Raw genomic sequence first — 24,179 nt, 5'->3', positions numbered from 1 at the left:
GAAGCAGCCTTGCTGTGGATGTGCTGTGTCTTGAGTCACTGCTTCTGACCCAGGGCAGTGGACAAGATGCAGGGATGACCTGTCATCCAGGAGGTGCCAAGATAAGAGGGAGGGTAGAGGGTGGAGGGGAGGGGAGTGTATTAGTGATAGAATGGGTGGGAATGGTATTTATGCCTCTGTTTTTTTGGCTACCTCCCTTGTAAGTGGAAGATCATGTACCACAAACTTAATATGCTTTTACTCAAGATTAACTGAGATAATACAAGAAAGAGATAGCAGGGCAGATTGCGCCTTCTTGCACTTGCCAAAAGCTTTTGACAAAGTACCACATAAAAAGTTAATAAGTAAAATTGAAAAAATAGGAGGAATACAAGGTAAGCTACTGGAGTGGATGAAGGATTTCTTAAGTGGGACAAAAATGAGAGTGGTACTTAAGAGACAAAAATTCGAACTGGGAAGATGTCATAAGTGACATCCTGCAAGGCTCTGTATTGGCTCCTTTAATGTTTGGCATATATTTAAATGATATGGATGAGGGAGTGAAGTGTTACATGAACTTCTTTGCTGAAAGTGCCAAATTACTCAAGAGTGTAAGCACAGAAGAAGATTGCAGATCGCTACAAGACCTAGCCAAATATGGGAATGGAGTTAGAGGTGTGAAATGAACTTTAACATTAAGAAACGTAGTATAATGGAATTTGGAAAAAGCAAAAATAGAACATCGGGTCAATATAAAATTGGTAACAAGGAAGTCAAAAAAGTCAATTCAGAAAGGGACCTAGGAGTGACTTGACACCTGATAAACATCTCAATAAATTAATTGGAGAGACTTTTAACTTATTAAGATCAATAAAAGTGGCCTTTGACTACTAAAAGACAAACATGAAATAGTAAAACTGCATGACGGAAACAAAGAATATATAGAGGATGTAGAAATGGCTGAAGTAATGACCAGACACTTAGTCTATTTATTATTGAAAGCTCACAAATGTGGGATGAAGGACAGTGAGAAGGATCCCCCAAAATGAAAGAAATAACGGTGACACAGAAAAAAATAAGGAACCAAATAAAGAACCTTGACATCAGAATGTCACATGGGCCCAACAGAATAGCAAACTGGATATTGAAAGAATGTATAGATGAACTTACATATAAAATACACAAGATAAGTGACTTCTCACTCAAAGAAGGAAAAGCACCACAAGATTGGAAAAATGCATATATTGTACCAATATACAAGGGAGGAGACTCGCAGGCTGGGAAGCGACGTGCTCCTACCTCAAGCTGGTGCATCGTGAGGGTCATATGCCACAGCAGGTATTTAATTGTGATGAAACAGGGCTCTTTTGGAAGAGGATGCCTAACAGCACCTACATTACTGCTGAGGAGAAAGCTTTTCCAGGGCATAAGCCTATGAAAGACTTACAGTGATGTGTGCTAATGCGAGTGGTGACTGCAAGATCATGCCGCTCATAGTGTATCATTCAGTGACACCACGAGCATTCAAGACGGGCAACGTGCTGAAAAGATTTCCAGTGATGTGGCATTCCAATCCAAAGGTGTGGGCAACCCGACAGCTCTGTCAGGGTGGCTCGAAGGGGCATACGGCCCTGAGATAAAGAAGTTTCTGCAGGGGAATGGACTGCCACTGAAGTGCGTCCTGCTACTGGATATCGCCCCAGCACATCCCCTCATCATGCAGGCACATCTTCCCCAAGACCCGGATTTCATCACAATTAAATTACTGCATCCAAACACCACCTCCATTCTGTAACCGATGTACCAGCAGATCATTTCTAATTTCAAGAAGCTGTACACGCATGCTCTGAACACTGCTTCAACGCTACCACTGACACAGACCTAACCCTGCGAGAATTTTGGAAGTACCACTTCAACATTTTGCACTGTGTCAAGATGATTAGCAAGAGCTGGGAGCAGGTTACCATCAGGACTCTACAGGCAGAGTGGAAGAAGTTTTGGCCATCATTTGACAGGGAGTGGGACTTCGAGGCGTTTGAGCCTGCTGGTCCATCGGACACCTCAGACATTGTTGCACTAGGGAGGGCCCTGGGCCTGGAGATGGAAGACAGGGATGTCAAGGAGTTATAGGGGAGCACAAGGATGAACTGACCACCAAGGAGCTGAAGGAGCTGCATCAGGAGCAAGTTACCAAACTGGCCCAGGAACAGCAAGAGGTTGAGGGAGATGACGATCTTGTTCAGGGCCCCATCATGGAGGAGGTGAAGGAGGCCTGTGTAATGTGGAGGAAGCTCTACGATTTCATGGAGGTCACACATCCGGACCAGACACTAAGAGCTGTGTTGCAGGCCAGTTCAATGAACTGGTCATGCCTCACTACTGCCAAATCCTGCACACATGTTGCCGGCAAGCAACCATCACAGAGTTCTTCCAGCCTCGTGCCAAACGACAGTGCCCTGATGAGGGTGCCGCTCCTGCTAAAGGAGCCTCCTCCTTCAGAGGGGGGTCAGTAAGCCACCACCACTCCACCACCTCCTCACTCCCATCCCCCTACACCAGCTGAAAGCCTTACCATCAGTAGGTACGAAAGATCACTTTTTTCACTATATTTTCTACCTTGTACGTGGTCTTCAACATTGATTTTTTGGCATTAATGTTACAGGAACATCATAATCATACCTATTTTTGTCTGTTTGGTGACAGGCTTCATCATATCAGAGGAAAAAAGTAGACTTTTTCGAGGTTGGGAACGGATTAATTGAATTAACATTGATTTCAATAGGAAATAGCATTTCCATTTACGTAAATTTCTATTTACACAGAGGCGTACAGAACAGATTAATCATGTAAATAGAGGTACCACTGTATAAAGAACTAAGTGAATTTCAACATTAAGAAATGTAGTACAGTATAATGGAATTTGGGAAAAGGAAAAATAGAATATTGGGTCAAAACAAAATTGGTACAAAGGAAGTCACAAAAGTAAACTCAGAAAGGGACCTAGGAGTAATTATCTCAAATGACATGACACCGGACAAACATGTAAACAAAATAGTTGGAGAAACTTACAACATAATAAGATCAATGAAAGTGGCCTTTGACTACATGGATGAGGAAATGGTAAAGATACTAGTTATACTGGTAAGACCGAAATTGGAATATGCTGCGTCTATGTATACCTAGTTAAAAAAACAAAACAAAAACAAAGAGTAATGGCAAAGTTGGCACCAACACTTTGCAAGTTGACATACAAAAAAAATTGGACAAACTAAACTTATCAACTCTAGAATAAGAAAAGAAAGAGGAGATTTGATAACCATCTACAGATTTATGAAAGGGATGGAAATCCTTCACAGGGATGACCGACTAAAATGGGACAGAAGAAATACAAGAGGACACAAGAAGAAACTTAAGACAGTTCCAGAAGAGATCTGGAGGAAGAAGAAGAAAAAGAAGAAGAAGAGCTTTCCACATAAGAGTAATAGCTCCATGGAACAAATTGAAAGGTGGAACAGTGAGTGCTAAAACTATAAATGGTTTTAAGAAGGAACTGGATGTAGAGAGATACAACTGAGAGTCACGAGCATAGCTCTCCTCCCGCAAAATACAACTAGGTAAATAAACATACTACCGACTCTGGAACAAGAGAAAGAGGAGATCTACTAACTATTTATAGAATCATGAAAGGAATGGAAATCCTAGAGATGATTTATTGAATGGGGAGAATGGAAAAATAAGAGGACATGAAAAGAACTAAAAAAGAATAACTATAGAGCAGATCTGGAGGAAAAAAAAAAAAAAAAAAAAAAAAAAAAAATCCTATATTGAGTGGTGGATACATACATATATACATATACCAAGGCTTTTTCCCCCATACAAGGGAGGTAGCGAAAAAGGAAAAGGCATAAAACCATTCCCACCCATTCCATCCCTGAATACACTCCACACCCCTCCATCCTCCTCTCATCTTAGCACCTCCTGGATGACGGGTCATCCCTGCACCTTGTCCACTGCCCTGGGTCACAAGCAGTGTCGCAAGACACAGCACATCCACAGCAAGGTCGCTTCATTAAATCGGCGACCCCCGCTCTCTGTCCCCCCATGCATAAAAGGAGAAGACAGGGAGAAATCCCTTCAGGCTCCATCAAAATTTGCTCACACATGCTACCTCACCCCCATCCCCCTGCCCATTCCACCTCATGCATCACAACATCCTCCATATTCAACCATTCTCCATTCACCCATCTTCAGTCCTCTCCCGTCCTTCCTCAACAGACGGTGAATGGAGAATGGTTGTATATGGATGATGTTGTGATGCATGAGGTGGAATGGGCGGTGAGGTAGTATGTGTGAGCAAATTTTGACGCAGCTCGAAGGGATTTCTCCCCGTCTTCTCCTTTTATGCATGGGGGGACAGAGAGGGGGTGGATACCTGGAATAAATTAGATAAGGCAACAGTGTCTGCAGACACTATTCAAGATTTTAAGAAAAAACTTGATGCTGAAAGATAAAAAGATGGGTCACCACGAGCATAGCTCCCTTCCCGTATAATACAACTAGGTAATTTGGCTTAAGAAGTGGAAGATTGTGTACCACAAACTTAATATGCTTTTACTCAAGATTCATTGAGATAATACAAGAAAGAGATGGCTGGGCAGATTGCACTTTCTTGGACTTGCAGAAGGCATTTGACAAAGTACCACATAAAAAATTAATAAGAAAAATTGAAATAATAGGAGGAATACATGGTAAGCTACTGGAATGGATGAAGGATTTCTTAAGTGGGAGAAAAATAAGAGTGGTACTTAGAGACAAATATTTGTACTGGGAAGATGTGAAGAGTGGCATCCCGCAAGGCTCTGTATTGGCTCCTTTAATGTTTGCCATATATATAAATCCTGATACAAGTAGAGCTTGTGTCAGGATTAGAAATGGAGAGAGTGAGTGGTTCGAGATAACGGTGGAACTTCGTCAAGGATGCGTTATGTCGCCCTGGCTGTTCAACCTATACATGGATGGGGTAGTGCGAGAGGTAAATGAAAGGGTAGTGGGTCAGGGATTGGAGATGGTTAAAGAAAATGGAGAAAAGTGGGAGGTGAGCCAGCTGTTGTTTGTGGACGACACTGCGCTTGTGGCAGGATCGGAGGAGGGATTGAGGAAGTTGGTGACAGAGTTTGGGAGAGTGTGTGATAGAAGAAAGCTGAAGATAAATGTGGGTAAAAGTAAGGTGATGAGATGTACAAGGGGTGAAAGTGGCAGTAGACAGGAAGTGAGCATTAAAGGGGAGTGACTGGAGGAAGTGGATAGTTTTAGATACTTGAGTGCAATGTGGCAGGAACAGGTGGAGTGAAGGTGGAGGTAGAATGTAGACTGAGAGAAGCAAGTATATGCCTTGGTGGATTTAAAAGTGTAATGAGGAATAGACATTTGGGAATGGATGCTAAGAGGAGACTGTATGAAGGAGTGATTGTGCCAACAGCACTGTATGGGGCAGAAACATGGAACATATGAGAGGAAGAAAGAAGGAGTTTGAATATGTTTGAGATGAGGTGTCTGAGAAGTATGATGGGGGTTACTAGGATAGATAGGGTGAGAAATGAGGTGAGGAGGAGAACAGGGGTTGAAAGGGAGTTGGGAGATAGGGTTGATGAAAGAGTATTAGGATGGTTTGGACACTTGGAAAGAATGAGTGAAGAAAGACTAGTAAAAGAGGTATGGAAGGCAGATGTGGAGAAGGGGTGAACATGAAGGGACGTCCTAGGATGAGGTGGATGGATGGGGTGAAGGGGGCTTTGGGGAAGAGGGGAATGTCTGTTGAGGAAGGACAGGAGAGGACAGAAGACAGGGGTGAATGGAGAATGGTTGTATATGGATGATGTTGTAATGCATGAGGTGGAATGGGTGGGGGGATGGGGGGTGAGGTAGTATGTGTGAGCAAAATTTGACGCAGCCCAAAGGGATTTCTCCCCGTCTTCTCCTTTTATGCATGGGGAGACGGAGAGGGGGGGTCGCTGATTTAATGAAGCGGCCTTGCTGTGGATGTGTTGTCTTGCAACACTGCTTCTGACCTAGGGCAATGGACAAGGTGCAGGGATGACCCGTCATCCAGGAGGTGCTAAGATAAGAGGGAGGGTGGAGGGGTGTGGAGTGTATTCAGGGATGGAATGGGTGGGAATAATTTTTATGCCTTTTCCTTTTTGGCTACCTCCCTTGTAAGGTAGAAAAAGCCTTGGTATATGTATGTATATATACTGTATATAAATTATATGGATGAGGGAGTAAATTGTTACATGAACTTCTATGCTGACAATGCCAAATTACTCAAAATAGTAAGAACAGAAGAAGACTGTAGATCGCTACAAGAAGACCTAGACAAAATATGGGAATGGAGTCACAGATGTGAGATACTTCAACATTAAGAAATGTAGTATAATGGAATTTGGAAAAAGCAAAAATAGAATATTGGGTCAATATAAAATTGGAAACAAGGAAGTCAAAAAAGTCAATGCAGAAAGGGACCTAGGAGTGATCATCTCAAGTGACTTGACACCTGATAAACATGTCAATAAATTATTTGGAGAGACTTTTAACTTATTAAGATCAATGAAAGTGGCCTTTGACTACATGGATGAAGAAATGGTAAAGAAAATGGTGGTTACACTAATAAGACCTAGATTATGCTGCAACACTATGAGCACCTCGCACAATAAAGAACATAAGAAAATTAGAAAGAATCCAAAGAGCAGCAACAATAATGGCACCTACACTATAAAATTTGACAAATGAACAAAAATTAGATAAATTACATCTATCAACACCGGAACAGAGAAGAGAAAGAGGTGATTTGTTGACCATTTACAGAATTATGAAAGGGATGGAAATTCTCGATAGAGATGACTTATTAAAGTGGGACAGAAGAGAAACAAGAGGACACGAAAAGAAGCTAAAGGACAGTTACAGAAGAGACTTGAAAAAGAATAGCTTCCCACATTGAGTAATTGATGTCTGGAACAAACTAAACAGAGAAACAGTGAGTGCCAAAACTATACACGATTTTAAGAATAAACTGGATGTGGAGAGATACAAAAACAGGTCACTATGAGCATAGCTCTCGTCCCGTAAAATACAACTAGGTAAATACACACACACACACTTTCAACGAACGGACGGCTTGAAGAACGTTCTGAAGAAAAGTGCCGATTGTGGATCCCAACGCAAAGAGAAGTGCCTTTTTGTATTTACAGGGTGGGGGGAAATTGCTCGTGGGGTAGTGGGAAAGTAAGGAAAGAGGAAAAGGGGAGGGATTGCTGGGGAAATGGAAGGAAATGAAGAAGTAGAGGACTTGGCCCTAACAGACCGCAGAAAAGTAAACAAGCGACCGCAAGACGAGCTGGAGGACGACGGAATGTCTAATAAGAATGTAAAGATTAGAAGTATAGATAGGAACAATACAGTAGAAAGTGATGAGAATATTTTCAAGGGATTTAAAGAGAGTGGGGGGGACACAAACCCCCCCCGACTGACAAGACTAGAGAAGAAGGTTGATAAGGTGATCGAGGACTTGGAGAGTAGGTTAGGTCATATGAACACCATTTTACAAAGGGTTGAAAGATTGGAAGAACTAGAAAAGGCGAATAAAAACTTAACTGATGAAATAGAAGACCTAAAAAGACAGTTAAGAGAAGTAAAGGTGGAGAATGAGGAATTGAAGAAGAATAGTAAAGAAAACAGAGAGACAATAGCTAAAGAAACTAAAAATTGGAAGAAAACCCATGAAGGAAATAAGGTTTCATTCACTGACATAGTCAAACAGCAATTGAAAGAACATACTGAAGACTCAGTTATTAAAGTGATGAGACAAAAAGAGAATATAGTAAGAGATTTAGCAGACAAGAAGAAATGTATAATTATATTAGGAATGGAAGAGAAACACAACCCAGATAGAACCACAAGAATCAAAGAGGAAAATGAAAAAGTAAGCCAATTACTAGAATCAGTTCAGGAAGATGAACCAGAAATTATGAAACAAATCAAAGAGAAATTTAGACTCTGAAAGTATAGCACAGATAAGACCAGACCAATTAAGATTAAATTCAGGTCACAAACAACGGCAGAGAATATCTTATCCAAAACAGGGAAACTAGCAACAAGTGAACAATACAAAAAGATATGGATAAAAAGAGAAATGAATAAAGAGGAAAGAGAGGAAGAAAAGCAGAAAAGACTGGAAGCTAAGGCAAAAAACGAGAACAGAACGGAGTCAGAGAAAGAGAGATTCTATTGGAGAGTAGTGAACATGAAACTAAGGAAGTTCGACATACAAAAGAAAAACATAAGGGAAACAGAGAACACAATGGAAGTGGCAGAAAACTAAGAGTGTCTTACACAAATATAGATGGATTAATAACAGGATTGAATGAGCTGAATGATTATTTGAAAGAAAAAGAACCGGACATAATGGGAATTGTAGAAACAAAATTAAAAGGCACACTACCACCCAACAGTGTAGGACATGATGCATACAATTATTGGATTAGAAACAGAGAGAAAAAGCAAGGGGGTGGAGTTATGTTCCTGACTAAGAAGGATATAAACGTGAAAGGTGTCATATATGGAAAGAATACAGTAGAGATGATTATGATAGAAGTGGAAGACAGAGATAAGAAGAGCAGAAAATTTGTGATAAATTATGTGCCTCCAAAAACAGCCTCATGGGAGGAGAGTGAACATAAAAGTATGTTAGAGGACACAAAGATAACATTAAATAAAATAATGGAAGATGGAGGAAGAATAGTTATAATGGGCGACTTTAATTGCAAAGAAATCTGCTGGGAAGAAATGACAGTAAAGGGTGGAGACGACTCATGGGGAAACGCTCTACTTGAGATGATTATTGACCACACAATGACACAATGGATACAGGAGAACACTAGGTATAGAAATGAAGAACCATCGAGACTAGACTTATTAATTACATCTGAACCTAGAATAGTGGACAAGATTGAATATAAAACACCAATAGGTAAAAGTGACCACATATTGATTGAACTGGAACTTAATGAAGAAAAATATATGAAAAGAAATGAACAATATAGAAAAGGAAGAATGATGCATGAAAAAACAAACTTTGATAAAATAAGAGAATTCTTTCAACAAGAAAACTGGGAAGAAATATACAAAGAAGAAACATCAGTGGAAAAGAAATGGAATATTTTGACAAAAATTTACAAAAAAGGAGTGGAAAAGTATGTCCCAAGACAAAAACAAGAAAAAGAATATGTAAAATGCTGGTACAACAAAAGTTGTAGGGAGTTAAAAGACAAAAGAGACAAAGCCTGGATCAGATGGAAAAAAGACAGAAAACCTGAAAAATGGAAAATATATACCAGTTATAGAAATGAATATGTACAAACGTGCAGAGAGGAAAAGAGAAAATATGAAAAAGACGTCATAGAAAAATGTAAAGATCAACCAAAACTATTCTACAGATTTGTAAACAATAAACTGAAAAACAAACAGGACTTGGAGAAATTAAGACAAGGGGGAGTTGAATACACTGAGGAAATGGAAATGGCGGAAATTATGAACAAACATTTTAAATCAGTGTTTACAAGGGAGAACATACAACCTGAAGAGATTGAATGGAAAGAGAAAGTCCCCCCTATAGAAAAAATAGAAGTATCAAAGAATGAAATATTGATACACTTGAGTAATCTTGATGTCAGAAAATCGCATGGACCAGATGAAATAGCAAACTGGATTCTGAAAGAATGCAGGAATGAACTGGTAGACAAAATACATAGCATAATAAGCAGTTCCTTGAAAGAAGGAAAAGTTCCAGAAGATTGGAAAAAAGCAAATATAGTACCTATATATAAAGGAGGAAATAAAGAAGAACCTACCAACTATAGACCAGTCTCTCTAACAAGTACAATAGCAAAAATTTGTGAAAGAATTATCAAAAATAGATGGGTAAAATACTTGGAAAAAAACAACGTACTAAATCCAAGGCAATTTGGATTCAGACAAGGACGATCATGCATCACCAATTTAATATGTTTCTATTCAAGGCTAATAGATATAATACAAGAAAGAGATGGATGGGCTGATTGTGCATTTCTAGACCTAAAAAAAGCTTTTGACAAAGTACCACATAAGAAGTTGCTTAACCCCTTCCATACGGTGCCGCACACGTAGGCGTCATGAGGAGCAAGTGGATTCGCGACGCTGCCATATCGGCGTCTTGATTATATTTATTGTAGTCGCCCCTGTGTTTTTACATTCTCCCAAATGCGCCCTGAATCCCATTCTCTGTGGTTTTCAAAATTCGCGGGTGAAAGAGAGAACGATCGATATATGCGGCGACTATATTTTATGATGCGAATATTATTTCGTTACGTCATACGGCTGGCATTGGCTGCTGCCCGCGAGATTTAAGTCCCGTACTGAAGTGGTTAAGAAACTAGAATCTGAAGGAGGAATACAAGGTAAATTACTAAATTGGATGGAAGACTTTTTGCAACAAAGAAAAATGAGAGTAGTGATAAGAGACCAGCACTCAAAATGGAATGAAGTAATAAGCGGTGTCCCGCAGGGAACAGTCCTGGCCCCAATAATGTTTGCTATATATATTAATGATATGGATGAAGGAATTGAAAGCTATATGAGCTTCTTTGCAGACGATGCAAAACTACTGAAAAGAGTGAAAACTGAAGAAGATTGTGAATCACTACAGAGAGATCTAAATAAAGTACAAGAATGGAGTAGGAAGTGGGAGATGGAGTTCAATACAAAAAAGTGTAGTATAATGGAATTTGGAAAAAGCAAAAACAGAATAACAGGATCATATAATTTGGGAGAAGAAGGAATAAAAAAAGTAGAAAATGAAAAGGACCTGGGAGTCATTGTTATGAATAATATGTCACCTGAAAAACATATAAATAAGATTTTTGGAGAAACTTATAATTTAATAAGAACAATCAAAGTGGCATTTACATACCTGGATGAAGAAATGGTGAGGAAAATCCTAATCACCCTGATAAGACCAAGATTAGAATATGCAGCAACAATATGGTCACCAAGTACAAAAAAATGTATAAAAAAACTTGAAAGAATACAAAGAGCAATTACAAAACTGGCACCAACACTCTCAAAACTATCATATGAAGAGAGACTACAAAAACTTGAACTACAGACACTAGAGCAAAGAAGAGAGAGAGGAGATTTGATAGCTATTTACAGAATCATGAAAGGCATAGAAATTACTGATAGAGAGAATCTGATAAAATGGGATGACAGAAATACAAGAGGACACGGAAAGAAAATAAAAAAAGACAGCTATAGAAGAGATTTGAAAAAGAACAGCTTTCCACACAGAGTAATAGACAGTTGGAACAAGTTAGATGAGAAAGTGGTGTGTGCAAAAACAATACATGAATTTAAAAATTGTTTAGATAAAATGAGAAATGAAGACGGGACCCCACGAGCATAGCTCCCCTTCCCGTAAAATACAACTAGGTAAATACACACACACACACACACATATATATATATATACATACACCAAGAGCTTTTTCCCCCTTACAAGGGAGATAGCCAAAGTCAAAAGGCATAATTCCACTCCTACCCTTTTCATCATCATCCATTGCACCCCTACTCACCACTCATCCTTATCCTTCCCTCTCTCTCATCTTGGCTCCTCCTGGATAATGGGTCATCCCTACATCTTACCCATTGCCCTGGGTCAAAAACAATGCAGCAAGACACAGCCCAGCCACACCAAGGCTGCTTCATTTAATTGGTGACCCCCTTTCTCAGTCCCCACATGTTGTGACATTGAAGATGTCATATATCACAGTATCATTCATACATAGCCATTCTCCACTCATCCCTATCTTCTGTCTTCTCCCTTCCTTCCTCAACAGACATTACCTTCTTGCTCAATGCCCCTTTTTCCCCATCCCACTATCTCATCCCCTCATGTTCACTCCATCCACCTCTACCTTCCACATTTCTTTTACTAATCTTTCTTAGCTCATTCTATCCATGTGTCCAAACCATCCAGTAAAAGAGAGGAGATAGGCAATATATTTGTGAGAAGGAAAATGGATGGATGTATTGGCATTGAGTAAAATTCAGTTGAAAAGGATGGGTGATTTTGGGTCTGGGAGTGTAGTGGGGAGGGTGCCAGGAGTGAGGAGAAAACAATAAAGGAAAGGGGTGGCTCTACTAGTGAGAAGTTAGGTAAGCATCTGGTGGAGTGGAAGGTTTCTTCATGGTTAATGTGGATAAGGGTGAAACTGGGAAGGGAGATGAGTCTTTGTAAGAACATATGGGCTTGGTAGTGAGAAGAGTGTAGAGGAAAGGGAGGCTTTTTGGACAGATTTAAATGAGTGCATAGAGAGTTTTGGGAGAACTGTCAATGTAGTAATTGGGAAGTCTTGTGGGAGGGTCTTAATTGAGAGGATCAGGAGAGGAACAGAGGGAGTAATTGGTGAGGAACAGTGTGGGTTTAGGACAGGTAGCTGTTGCGTAGATCAGATTTTTATGGTAAGACAGATATGCGAGAAAGCTATAGGAAAAGGTAAGGATGTATTTGGGCTTTTATGGATTTGGAAAAGGCTTATGACAGGGTATACAGGATGGCACTGTGGGAGGTATTGCAGATATATGAGATAGGAGGAAAGCTATTAAGAGCAGTAAAGAGTTTTTACGAGAATAGCAGAGCTTGTGTTAGGATTAGAAATGGAGAGAGTGGTTTGAGGTAAAGGTGGGACTTTGCCAGGGATGTGTTACCCTGTTTTTTCAATTTATACATAGATGGGGTGGTGCAAAAGGTAAATTGGAGATGGTTAAAGAAAATGGAGAAAAGTGGGAGACAAGCCAGTTGTTGTTTGCTGACAACACTGCGCATGTGGCAGGATCAGAGGAGGGATTGAGGTAGTGACAGAGTTTGGGAAGGTGTGCAAAGGAAGGTAGTTGAAGATGTGGGTAAAAGGTGATGGGATGTACAAGGGGAGAGTGGCATCAGACTAGAAGTGAGTATTAAGGGAGACTGGAGGAAGTGGATAGTTTTAGATACTTGGGTGTGAATGTAGCAGGAAAGGGAGGAGTGGGGGTGGAGGTAGAATGAAGATTGAGAGAAGCGAGTAAATGCCTTGGGGGATTAAAAAGTGTAATGAGAAATAGACATTTAGGAATGGATGGTAGGAGGAGATTGTATTTATCTAGTTGTATTTTACGGGAAAAGAGCTATGCTCGTAGTGACAAGCTTTTGTATCTTTCAGCATCTAGTTTGGCCTTAAATTCTTGTATAATTTTTGCTCTCACTGTTTCCTCATTCAGTTTCTTCCATATATCTATTACTCTGTGTGGGAAGCTATTCTTTTTTCAGATTTCTTCTATAACTATCCTTTTGAAGTTTCTTAACACGTCCTCTTGTTTTTCTCCTATCCCACTTTAATAAGTCATCTCTATCAAGGGCTTCCATCCCTTTCATAATTCTGTAGATGGTTTGTAGGTCTCCTCTTTCTCTTCTTTGTTCCACAATTGGTAGTTCGAGTTTGTCCAATCTTTGTTCGCATGTCAATTTGGAAAACATCAGTGCCATCTTTGTTGTTGCTCTTTAAAACCTAATTTATGTTCTTTTTAGTACTAGGTGTCCAAAGTGTCACAGCATACTCCAATTTTGGTCTTATCAATGTAACTAATATTTTCTTTACCATTTCTTCATCCATGTAGTCAAAGGCCACTTTAATTGATCTTAATAAATTGAAAGTTTCTCTGACTAATTTGTTGATATGATTGTCTGGTGCCATGCCATTGGTAATAGTTATTCCTAGGTCCCTTTCCAAGTTGACTTTTTTAACTTCCTTTGTACCAATTTTATATTGTCCCGATATTCTGTTTTTGGTTTTTCCAAATTCCATTATACATTTCTTGATGTTGAAATTCACTTCACACTTCTGACTCCATTTCCAGACTTTGTCCAGGTCTTGTAGTTTTTTGCAATCTTCCTCAGTACTTACTCTCTTAAGTAGTTTTGCATCATCTGCAAAGAAGTTCATATAATATTCCACACCTTTCTCCATGTCATTTATATACATGGCAAACATTATCGAAGCCAATACAGAGCCTTCTGAATACCACCCTCATTTTTCTCCCATTCAAGAAATCTTTCATACTTTCCCATAACTTTCTTTGCATTCCACCTATTGTTTCAATTTTTCTTAATAGTTTTTTGGAAGGTACAATCTGCTCATCCACCCCTTTCTTGAATTATTTAATTTTGAGTAAAAGCATATAAAGTTTGTGGCACATGAATGTATGAAGGAGTGATTGTGCCAACAGCATTGTATGGGGCAGAAACATGGAACATATGGGAGGAAGAGAGGAGTTTGAATGTATTTACCTAGTTGTATTATATGGGAAGGGAGCTTAGCTCATGGTGACCCGTCTTTGTATCTTCCAGCATCGAGTTTTTTCTTAAAATCTTGAATAGTATGTGCACACACTGTTTCTTTATCTAAGTTATTCCAGATATCCAGCACTCTGTGTGGGAAGCTATTTTTTGTTCAGATCTCTTCCATTGTTACCCTTTTTGAGTTTCTTTTCATGACCTCTTGTTTTTCCATTGTCATTTATTAGTAAATCATTCCTATCAAGGGGTGGGGAGTGTATTCAGGGATGGAATGGGTGGGAATGATTTTATGCCTTTTCCTTTTTGGCTACCTCCCTTGTAAGGGGGAAAAAGCCTTGGTATATGTATGTGTTCCTATCAAGGATTTCCATTCCTTTCATGATTCTGTAGATAGTTGATCACCTCTTTCTCTTCTCTGCTCCAGTGTTGGTCCTTCCAATTTGGATAATCTTTGTTCGTATGTTAATTTGTATTTACCTAGTTGTATTATACGGGAAGTGGAGCTATGCTCGTGGTGACCCATTTTTGTATCTTGCAAGATCAAGTTTGTTCTTAAATTCTTATATTGTGTTTGCACACAATATTTCTTCATCCAATTTGTTTCATATATCTATCACTCTGTGTGGGAAGCTGTTCTTTTTTAGGTCTCTTCTGTAGTTATCCTTTTTGAGTTTCATTGCATGTCCTTTTGTTTTTCCTCTGTCCCACTTTAATAGGTCTTCTCTATCAAGGCGTTATTTTCCTTTCATAATTCTGTAGATGGTTAGTAGGTCCCCTCGTTCTCTTCTTTGTTCTAGGGTTGGCAATTCCAGTTCAACCAGTCTTTGTTTATTTGTCAGGTTTGCAAGTGTTGGGACCAACTTTGTTATTGCTCTTTGTATTCTTTCTCATTTTCTTGTATTCTTTTTTGTACTGGGTGCCCCTATCAGTGCTACATATTCCAGTTTTGGTCTTATCAGCATTTGTAATATTTTCTTGATCATTTCCTTATTCAGGTATTTGAAGGCCACTTTTATTGATCTCAAGTTGTATGTTTCTCCATCTATTTTATCTATATGTTTATCTGGCAACATGTCTTTGGTGATAATTACTCCTAGTTCCCTTTCATGCTTACCAATCTCTTCACTTACTAGTAAAGCCACCCCTTCTCTCCCTCATCCTCTCTTCACTCCTGACACCCTCCCAACTACATTCCCAAACTCAAACTTTCCTCTCCCCTTGAACTTAGTTTCACTTAATGCCAATACATCCATCTTTATCAAAAACATACTGCCTATCTCTTCCCTTTTAATCTCATCTGTACCACATCCATGCACATTAAAAGACCCAAACCTTAGGGTTATGGTTGGTAGCCTCCTCCCAAACCCTCTTATGCCTTTGCTTTTTTTTTTTCTAGAAATGTCACCTTTGGTGCTACAGAGAGTAGGATGCCTAGTCCTATCCCTGCTCAATTTTTGTCACCTTTCACAACTCAAGTGGGAACACTCAGTGGCAGTATATTTCTCCCCCACCACAGGTTCAGCAAAAAAAAAGGAAATGAACATTCAGAGAAGTGGTATAGGACAGTATTAAGAGTGGTGGTAAGTATAATGGAGGGAAAGTCACAGTATTATAAAGTGCCATCATTTCTCTATGAATAGAGATTTCCTCTATCACAGACAAAATTATGTTTGGCTCTGGTCCACACAGGCACCCCATATAGACCTTAAAATATCAGTTGCCTCTTGAGCAGCTTTTCACTCCACAATATGGTGGGGGCAAAAGAATACTACCACCAACTATTTTCACTTGAGACGTAAAAGGTGACAAAAAAGGGACGGGGGATGGGATTAGGAGTCCTACTACCTGTAGCCCCAAAAGGGGATATTCCTAAAAAAGAAAGAAAAGGCATGAGAGGGTCTGGGAGCTTTCCAACCAGTACCCTAAGGTTTGGGTCTTTTAATGTGCGTGGATGTGGTACAGATGAGAGTAAAAGGGAAGAGATAGGCAGTATGTTTGTGAGAAGAAAGATGGATGTACTGGCTTTGAGTGAAACTAAAATGAAAAGGGCAACTGTGAGTTTGGGAGTGTAGCTGGGAGGTACTCAGGAGTGAAGAGGGGACGAGGGAGAGAAGGGGTGGCTATACTAGTAAGTGAAGAGATAATTAAGCAGGTAGTGGAGTGGAAAGAGGTGTCATCAAGGTTGATGTGGATGAAGATGAAGCTGGGAAAGGAGATGTGGGTTTTTGTAAGTGCGTATGGACCTGGTAGTGAAAAGAGCATAGAGGAAAGGGAGGCTATTTGGGTAGATATAAATGAGTGCATAGAGGGATTAGGGAGAAATGTCAATGTAGTTGTTTTGGGAGACCTAAATGCTAGGGTAGGAAATGAACCAATTGATGGAGTGATTGGGAAGTATGGAGTTCCCGGTAAAAATCGTAGTGGAGAATTAATGGTGGAGATGTGTCATGAGAGTTGATGATAGCATATACAGTGTTTAGGAAGAAAGTCAAGCATAAGTACACATGGGAGAGGGTGGTGGATGGAAGGGTGGCAGATGGACTATATAGTGGTGACCAGGAGTATGGTAGGAAGAGTTAAGGATGTACATGTTTTAAGGGGAGAGAGTGGGGGAATATCAGATCATTTCCTGGTGGAAGGTAAACTGAGAGTGGAGAATAGGTGGAAAAAAAGGAAAAGGGCAGAAGGTAGGGAGGTACTTTGAATGAACTGCTTAAATGAGGAAAAAAAGGAGAATGAGTATAAGAAGAAGTTGAGAGAGGAGTGGGAGAGAGTAAAGGATAGAGTAGAACTAGGAGTGGAGGAGGAATGGGGATGGTTCAAGGAGGGAGTCATAAGGTGTGCAAAGATGGTGTGTGGAACAAGGAGGGCAGGAGGAAATAGAAGGAAGGGTAGTGAGTGGTGGGATGAGGAAGCAAAGAAGGGTGTACAAGAGAAGAAGCAGGCATTCATAGATTGGCTACAAATTAGGACGAGGGAATCGTATGAGAGGTACAAAGTAAAGAGAAAGGAAGTTAAGCATAAGATAAAGGAAGCAAAGAGGAGAGCAGATGTGAAATGGGGAAAGAGTATGATAGAAAATTTTGAAAGTAATTAAAAGATGTTTTGGAAGGAAATTAAAAGAGGAAGAGGAGGCGAATCAAGTAGAGAAGAAAAGGTGAAAGGTGCACATGGAGAGATGATAATGGAAGAGAAGGCAGTGAGAGGAAGGTGGGCAGAGTATTTTAGGGAGTTGCTAAATGTGAAGGATAGGGAGGGAAAGGTAGCTGCAGTGGGAAGCGCTAAGAAAATGAGAGTGATGAGTGAGGAAAATGGAGGAGAAATAGGGAAGGATGAAGTGAAAGCAGCTGTTAAGATGATGAGAGCAGGTAAGGCACCTGGGTTGGATGAATGCCATGCAGAATGTCTGAAGAAAGGAGGTACAGTTATGGTGGACTGGCTGGTGAGGTTATTTAATGTTTGTTTAAGAGAGGGTAGAGTGCTGGAGGACTGGAGGAGTGCCTCTATAGTTCCGCTTTACAAAGGAAAGGGGGACAAGTGTGAGTGTAGTAGTTACAGAGGGATCAGCTTGTTGAGTGTAGCTGGGAAGGCTAATGGGAGGGTCTTGATTGAGATGATTAGGAGAGGAACAGAGGGAGTAATTGGTGAGGAACAGTGTGGTTTTAGGACAGGTAGGGGATGTGTAGATCAGATTTTTATGGTAAGACAGATATGTGAGAAAGCTTTAGGAAAAGGTAATGATGTTTTTTGGGCTTTTATGGATCTGGAAAAGGCTTACGACAGGGTAGACAGGAAGGCACTGTGGGAGGTATTGCAGATATATGGGATAGGAGGAAAGCTGTTTAGAGCAGTCAAGAGTTTTTATGAGAGTAGTAGAGCTTGCGTTAGGATTAGAAATGGAAAGAGTGAATGGTTTGAGGTAAAGGTGGGACTTCGTCAGGGATGTGTTATGTCACCCTGGCTGTTCAATCTTTACATGGATGGGGTGGTGCGAGAGGTAAATGCAAGGGTAGTGGGTCAGGGGTTGGAGATGATTAAAGAAAATGGAGAAAAGTGGGAGGTGAGCCAGTTGTTGTTTGCTGACGACACTGCACTTGTAGCAGGATCAGAGGAGGGATTGAGGAAGTTAGTGACAGAGTTTGAGAAGGTGTGTGAAAGAAGGAAACTGAAGATAAATGTGGGCAAAAGGTGATGAGATGTACAAGGGGAGAGAGTGACAGTAGGCTGGAAGTGAGCATTAAGGGTGAGAAACTGGAGGAAGTGGATAGTTTTAGATACTTGGGTGCAAATGTGGCAGGAAAGGGAGGAATGGGGGTGGAGATAGAATGTAGATTGAGAGAAGCGAGTAAATGCCTTGGTGGATTAAAAAGTGTAATGAGAAATAGACATCTGGGAATGGATGCTAAGAGGAGGTTATATGAAATGGTGATTGTGGCAACAGCAGTGTACGGGGCAGAAACATGGAACATATGAGAGGAAGAAAGAAGGAGTTTGAATGTGTTTGAGATGAAATGTCTGAGAAGTATGATAGGGGTTACTAGGCTAGATAAAGTGAGAAATGAGGAGGTGAGGAGGAGAACAGGGGTGGAAAGGGGAGTTGGGAGATAGGGTTGATGAAAGAATATTAGGATGGTTTGGACACATGGAAAGAATGAGTGAAGAAAGATTAGTAAAAGAATTGTGGAAGGCGGAGGTGGAAGGAGTGAATATGAGGGGTCATCCTAGGATGAGATGGATGGATGGGGTGAAAGGGGCTTTACAAAAGAGAGGAATGTCTGTGGAGGAAGGGCGGGAGAGGACAGAAGATAGGGGTGAATGGAGAAGGGTTGTGTATAGATGATGCTGTGATGCATGAGGGGGAGTGGGTGGGGATGGGGGGTGAGGTAGTATGTATGAAAAAAAATTGACGCAGCTTGAAGGGATTTCTCCCCGTCTTCTCCTTTTCTGCACGAGGGGACGGAGACGGGGGTTCGCCGATTTTATGAAGCGGCATTGCTGTAGATATGCTCTATCTTGTGACATTGATTTTGACCCAGGGCAGTAGGCGAGATGCAGGGATGACCCGTCATCCAGGAGGTGCCAAGATAGGAGGGAGGGAGGAGGGTGAAGGGGAGTGGAGTATATGGGAAATGAAATGGGTGGGAGGGATTTCTATGCCTTTTTCTTTTTGGCTACCCCCCTTGTAGGGGGGAAAAAGTCTTTGGTATATGCATGCATGCATATATATATATATATATATATATATATATATATATATATATACACATATATATAAATATATATATATATATATATATAAATTGTTTCAGACAAATGAGAGAGAAATGGGTGGGGAAGGGCAAACGAAGATGTGTTGGGAATAGAGTTTATTGCCCTAACGTTTCGACCAACTTGGTCGAAACGTTACGGCAATAAACTCTATTTCCAACACATCTTCGTTTGCCCTTCCCCACCCATTTCTTTCTCATGTATATATATACATAATATATATGCAGCCAAACATGCAGTCATATTCATATATAAATATGTACAGGGGATCCTTGAGTTATAACAGAGTTCAGTTCCTATGCAGTGTTGTAAACTGATTTTTGGCATAAGTTGGAGGCAGCCTAAGAACCTTTTATAGTGATTCTTTTCTTTTCTTTGGTGCAGATTTTACTTTATACTTAGGAGCCATAATTATGGGCAAACATCCTCTCCATGCAGAAAAAAAATATATATATATATATATATATATATATATATATATATATATATATATATGTATATATATATATGTATATACATACACATATGAAATAGAAAAAATAAAATATATGTATATTACAATAAAGTCACATGACATAATCCTCTTACCAACTAGTTCTTTGTACTATAAAAAAGTAAAACCTTCAGCACTGGGAAACTTACAGAAGCAAATGCTGCCAGTGTCATAATCACAAAATAACGGAAGTGGAGACCATTGTAAATTGAGGACTCCCTATGTATGTATATATATATAATATATACTGTATAAGTACAACTTCTAACTTGTATGTTTTTTGGTTACTAGATAAATTGCTAACCTTGCTTCTAAGTCCAGCCACTTCCTTACGCAGTTGAGATACAGCATCAGAAGCTCCACCCTCTTTGTTTTCTTCAATCTCTTGCAAACTCTTCTTTAACTCAGTTATCTCATTTGAAGCTAACAAATACCTGGCTTTTTGTTTTTCCAGAAAATTTATTAGCTGGCTATGTTCTGTCCCAACCTGGAAAATAAAAATCTTGAATAGACACAGCAACTCAATACATCTCAAACTACATACCTATCTTACAAAGCAATTCTTACACACACACACGTCAGAGAGGAAGTCCAGCGATTAAACTCATACTTAGCTCTTGGTCATTTGAATAAGGAAAATGCCTTGTTGTTGTTTTTTTGGGGATGTAGGGTTGTGTTCTCGAGTGACAGGTATCTAATCCAGTATTTGAAAAAGTATAGTTTTTTGTACGAAAAGGAGGAAAGTAAAGAAGAAAAAATATTTAAGGAACCAACAAAGAGAGGATTAGATACGAGCAGAGTGGAGTCACCACAGGGAGTGATCCCAAAGAGAACCTGTTTAAGTGTCACTCCGAAGACAACTCAAAGGTATGAAAGCAATGTTTTTTGGGCTTTCAGAGGGAAAGGGGAGCAATAGAAAAAATTATGGATATGGAAAGAGAACTAGGGTTAGCAGGGCACTAAGGAATTGAGACATCAATGACTTGATGGATGAATTGATTTAAAAATAGACCATTGACCTTTGCAAACAGAGGTGCCAAACTTATGTAGAACAACAAAATAATCAGTTAAATGATCTAAAAAGTTAACAAAGTATGATAAATATAATTAAAAGAGAAAATGAATGAAAGGAAAATGAAGATAGATACAAAAACAAAGAACTAAAGAAAGAGGTCAAAGAACAAATACAAGCAGTAACTGAAAAGATGGGAGAATCAAAGAGACAGATCTCATTAAAATAAAAAATCAGTGGACACATGAACATGAAAATAAAAAAAAATCTCTTTCAAAGAAATAGTACAACAGCAGGTAGAAGAGATTGCAAAGGAAACAGTGATTAAGGTAATCAAAGAAAAGGAAAACTGGGTGAGACACACAGTGGATAAAAAGAAATACATTGTGGTTTACAGTATCAAAGAAAAACATAACATGCACAAATACCAAAGAGAAAAAGAAGAGAAAGAAATTGTGAAGGAAATATTGAAAGTGGTTCAGGACAATGGAAAAACAAGAGGACATGAAAAGAAACTTAAAAAAAGATAATTACAGAAGAGATCTGAAAAAAAAAAGCTTCCCACACAGAATGATAGATACTTGGAACAAATTAGACAAAGAAACTGTGTGTGCAAACACTATTCAAGATTTTTCTCAAAATCTTGATGCTGAGAGATACAAAGACAGTATTTACAACTAGGTAAATACACGCGAACGTGAAAGTCAAAAACTATCATTCACAGAAATAGTACAGCAGCAGGTAGAAGAGAATGCAAAGGAAACAGTGATCAAGGTGATCAAAGAGAAGGAAAATTGGGCAAGAGACACAGTAGACAAAAAGAAATGCATTGTGGTTTATGGTATAAATGAAAAACACAATGTACACAAATACCAAAGGGAAAAGGAAGAGAAAGAAATTGCGAAGGAGATTCTTAAAGCGGTCCAAGATACAGAAATTGATGATGTACACAGGATGGGTACATACTCAAAAGAAAAGAATCATAGACCAATGAAAATCAAACTAAGAACACAAATAATAGCAGAAGTACTATCAAAAGTAGCAAAACTAGCAAATAGTGAAAAATACAAAAATGTATGGATAAAAAAGGAAATGAATGTCGAGGAATTAGAGAAAGATAGGAAACTGAGAAGTGAGGCTAAGGAAAAAAACAAAAAAAGAACGGGGACGGAAAAAAACGAGTTTTTTTTTTAAGGGTGCTAATCTGAGACTGAGAAAATGGTACATCTGAAGAATGGAAACTTAAACCAAAAAAAGGGAAGAAAAAAATTAAAAGCGGAATATACAAATATGGATGGTATATCAGGATTAGATTGAATGACTATCTATCAATAGAGAAACCTGACACAATGGGAATTGCAGAGACAAAACTGAGAGGTCCTATACAATCAAGTATGGTGTGACAAGGATTATACATTTGGTAAAAAAATAGGACAGACAAACAGGGGGGAGGAGTCATGATATTGACTAGAAAGGACCTAAATATAATAAAGGCAACAGAAGGAAAAGATGATGTGGAATTAATCACACTTAAAGTCGAAAACAGCAGTATGAAAAGTAGGTTTATAGTTGTTTATGTGCCACCAAAAACTAAGACCTGGACTGACAGCGAACACTCAAAATTACTAGAAGACACAAAGAATGAATTAACTGAGACACTGAAATATGGAGAAAATATAGTAATTATGGGTGACTTTAAACACAATGGAAATAAATTGGGAAGAATTGACAATGGGAGGTGGAGATGAACTCTGGGGAAATGTTCTACTGGATATGACCATAGATTACACATTGACACAATGGGTTAAAGAAAATACTAGATTTAGACAAAACGAAGAACCCTCGAGACTAGATTTGTTATTCACCTCTGAGCCAGAAATAGTGGAAGAAATAAATTATAAAACACCAATTGGGAGGAGTGACCACATACTAATAGAGATCAAACATAAGGAACAGAATGTGGTAAGAAGGAATGACAAACTAGAGAAGGAAGACTGATGTACAACAAAACTGATTTTGTAAAACTTAGAAAAAAAAATCCAAAATGCCTGTTGGGAAAAATTTGCAAATGATGAAACAAAGACAGAAGAGAAACAGAACATTTTCAAAGAAATATATAAAGAGGGAACAGACAAATATGTGCCTAAGCAGAAACAGAAAAGGGAGTACATAAAGTGCTGGTACAATAAAAAGTGTAGCAATGCCAAAGATAGAAGAGACAAAGCTTGGAAAAGATGGAAAAGAGACAGAAGAGATTAAATAGCAAACATACATCAAACTGAGACATGAATACGTAGACATACAAAGAGAGGAAAAAAGAAACTATGAAAAAGATATAATAGCAAAATGCAAAGATCAACCTAAACTGTTCTACAGATATGTAAATGACAAACTAAAAGACAAACACGAAATAATAAAACTGCGTGAAGGAACTCAAGAATACACAGATGTAGAAATGGCTGCAGTAATGACCAGACACTTTAAGTCTGTTTTTACAATTGAAAGCTCACAATTGTGGGATGATAGTCACAAGGAAGGATCCCCTAAAATGAAAGAAATAATGGTGACACAGAAATAAATAAGGGACCAAATAAAGAAATTCGATATCAGAAAGTCACATGGGCCACACTGAATAGCGAACTAGATATTAAATGAATGCATAGATGAACTCACAGATAAAATACACAAGATAATTGACTTTTCACTCAAAGAAGTAAAATTACCACAAGACTGGAAGAATGCTAATATTGTACCAATATATAAGGGAGGAAATAAAGAAAATCTAACAAATTATAGACCAGTATACCTTACAAGCACAATTGCAAAAATATGCGAAAGTTATTAAAAACTAATGGAAAAGATCAAAATATTAAACCCTAACCAATTTGGATTTAGAAGTGGAAGATCATGTACTACAAACTTAATATGCTTTTACTCAAGATTGCTAGACATAATACAAGAGATGGCTGGGCAGATTGTGCCTTCCTGGACCTACAAAAGGCTTTCAA

General features: G+C 39.0%; 1 protein-coding gene across 1 annotated transcript in view; it reads right to left on the bottom strand.

Annotated features, from left to right (window-relative positions):
- Positions 1-24,179, bottom strand: part of BicD (Microtubule-associated protein Bicaudal D) — a 327,397-nt gene that overhangs the window by 140,271 nt on the left and 162,947 nt on the right. Inside the window, exon 7 of the mRNA XM_076209252.1 lies at positions 20,464-20,646. Coding sequence (XP_076065367.1) covers positions 20,464-20,646 — 183 coding nt within the window. The remainder of the gene's footprint in view (positions 1-20,463; positions 20,647-24,179) is intronic.

The sequence above is a fragment of the Oratosquilla oratoria genome, chromosome 26 (genome assembly GCF_046742065.1).
Source record: "Oratosquilla oratoria isolate Oo_2021 chromosome 26, ASM4674206v1, whole genome shotgun sequence".
NCBI lineage: Eukaryota > Metazoa > Arthropoda > Malacostraca > Stomatopoda > Squillidae > Oratosquilla > Oratosquilla oratoria.
Note: the sequence above shows the minus strand (reverse complement) of the source record. Positions and strands in the feature narration are given on the sequence as shown.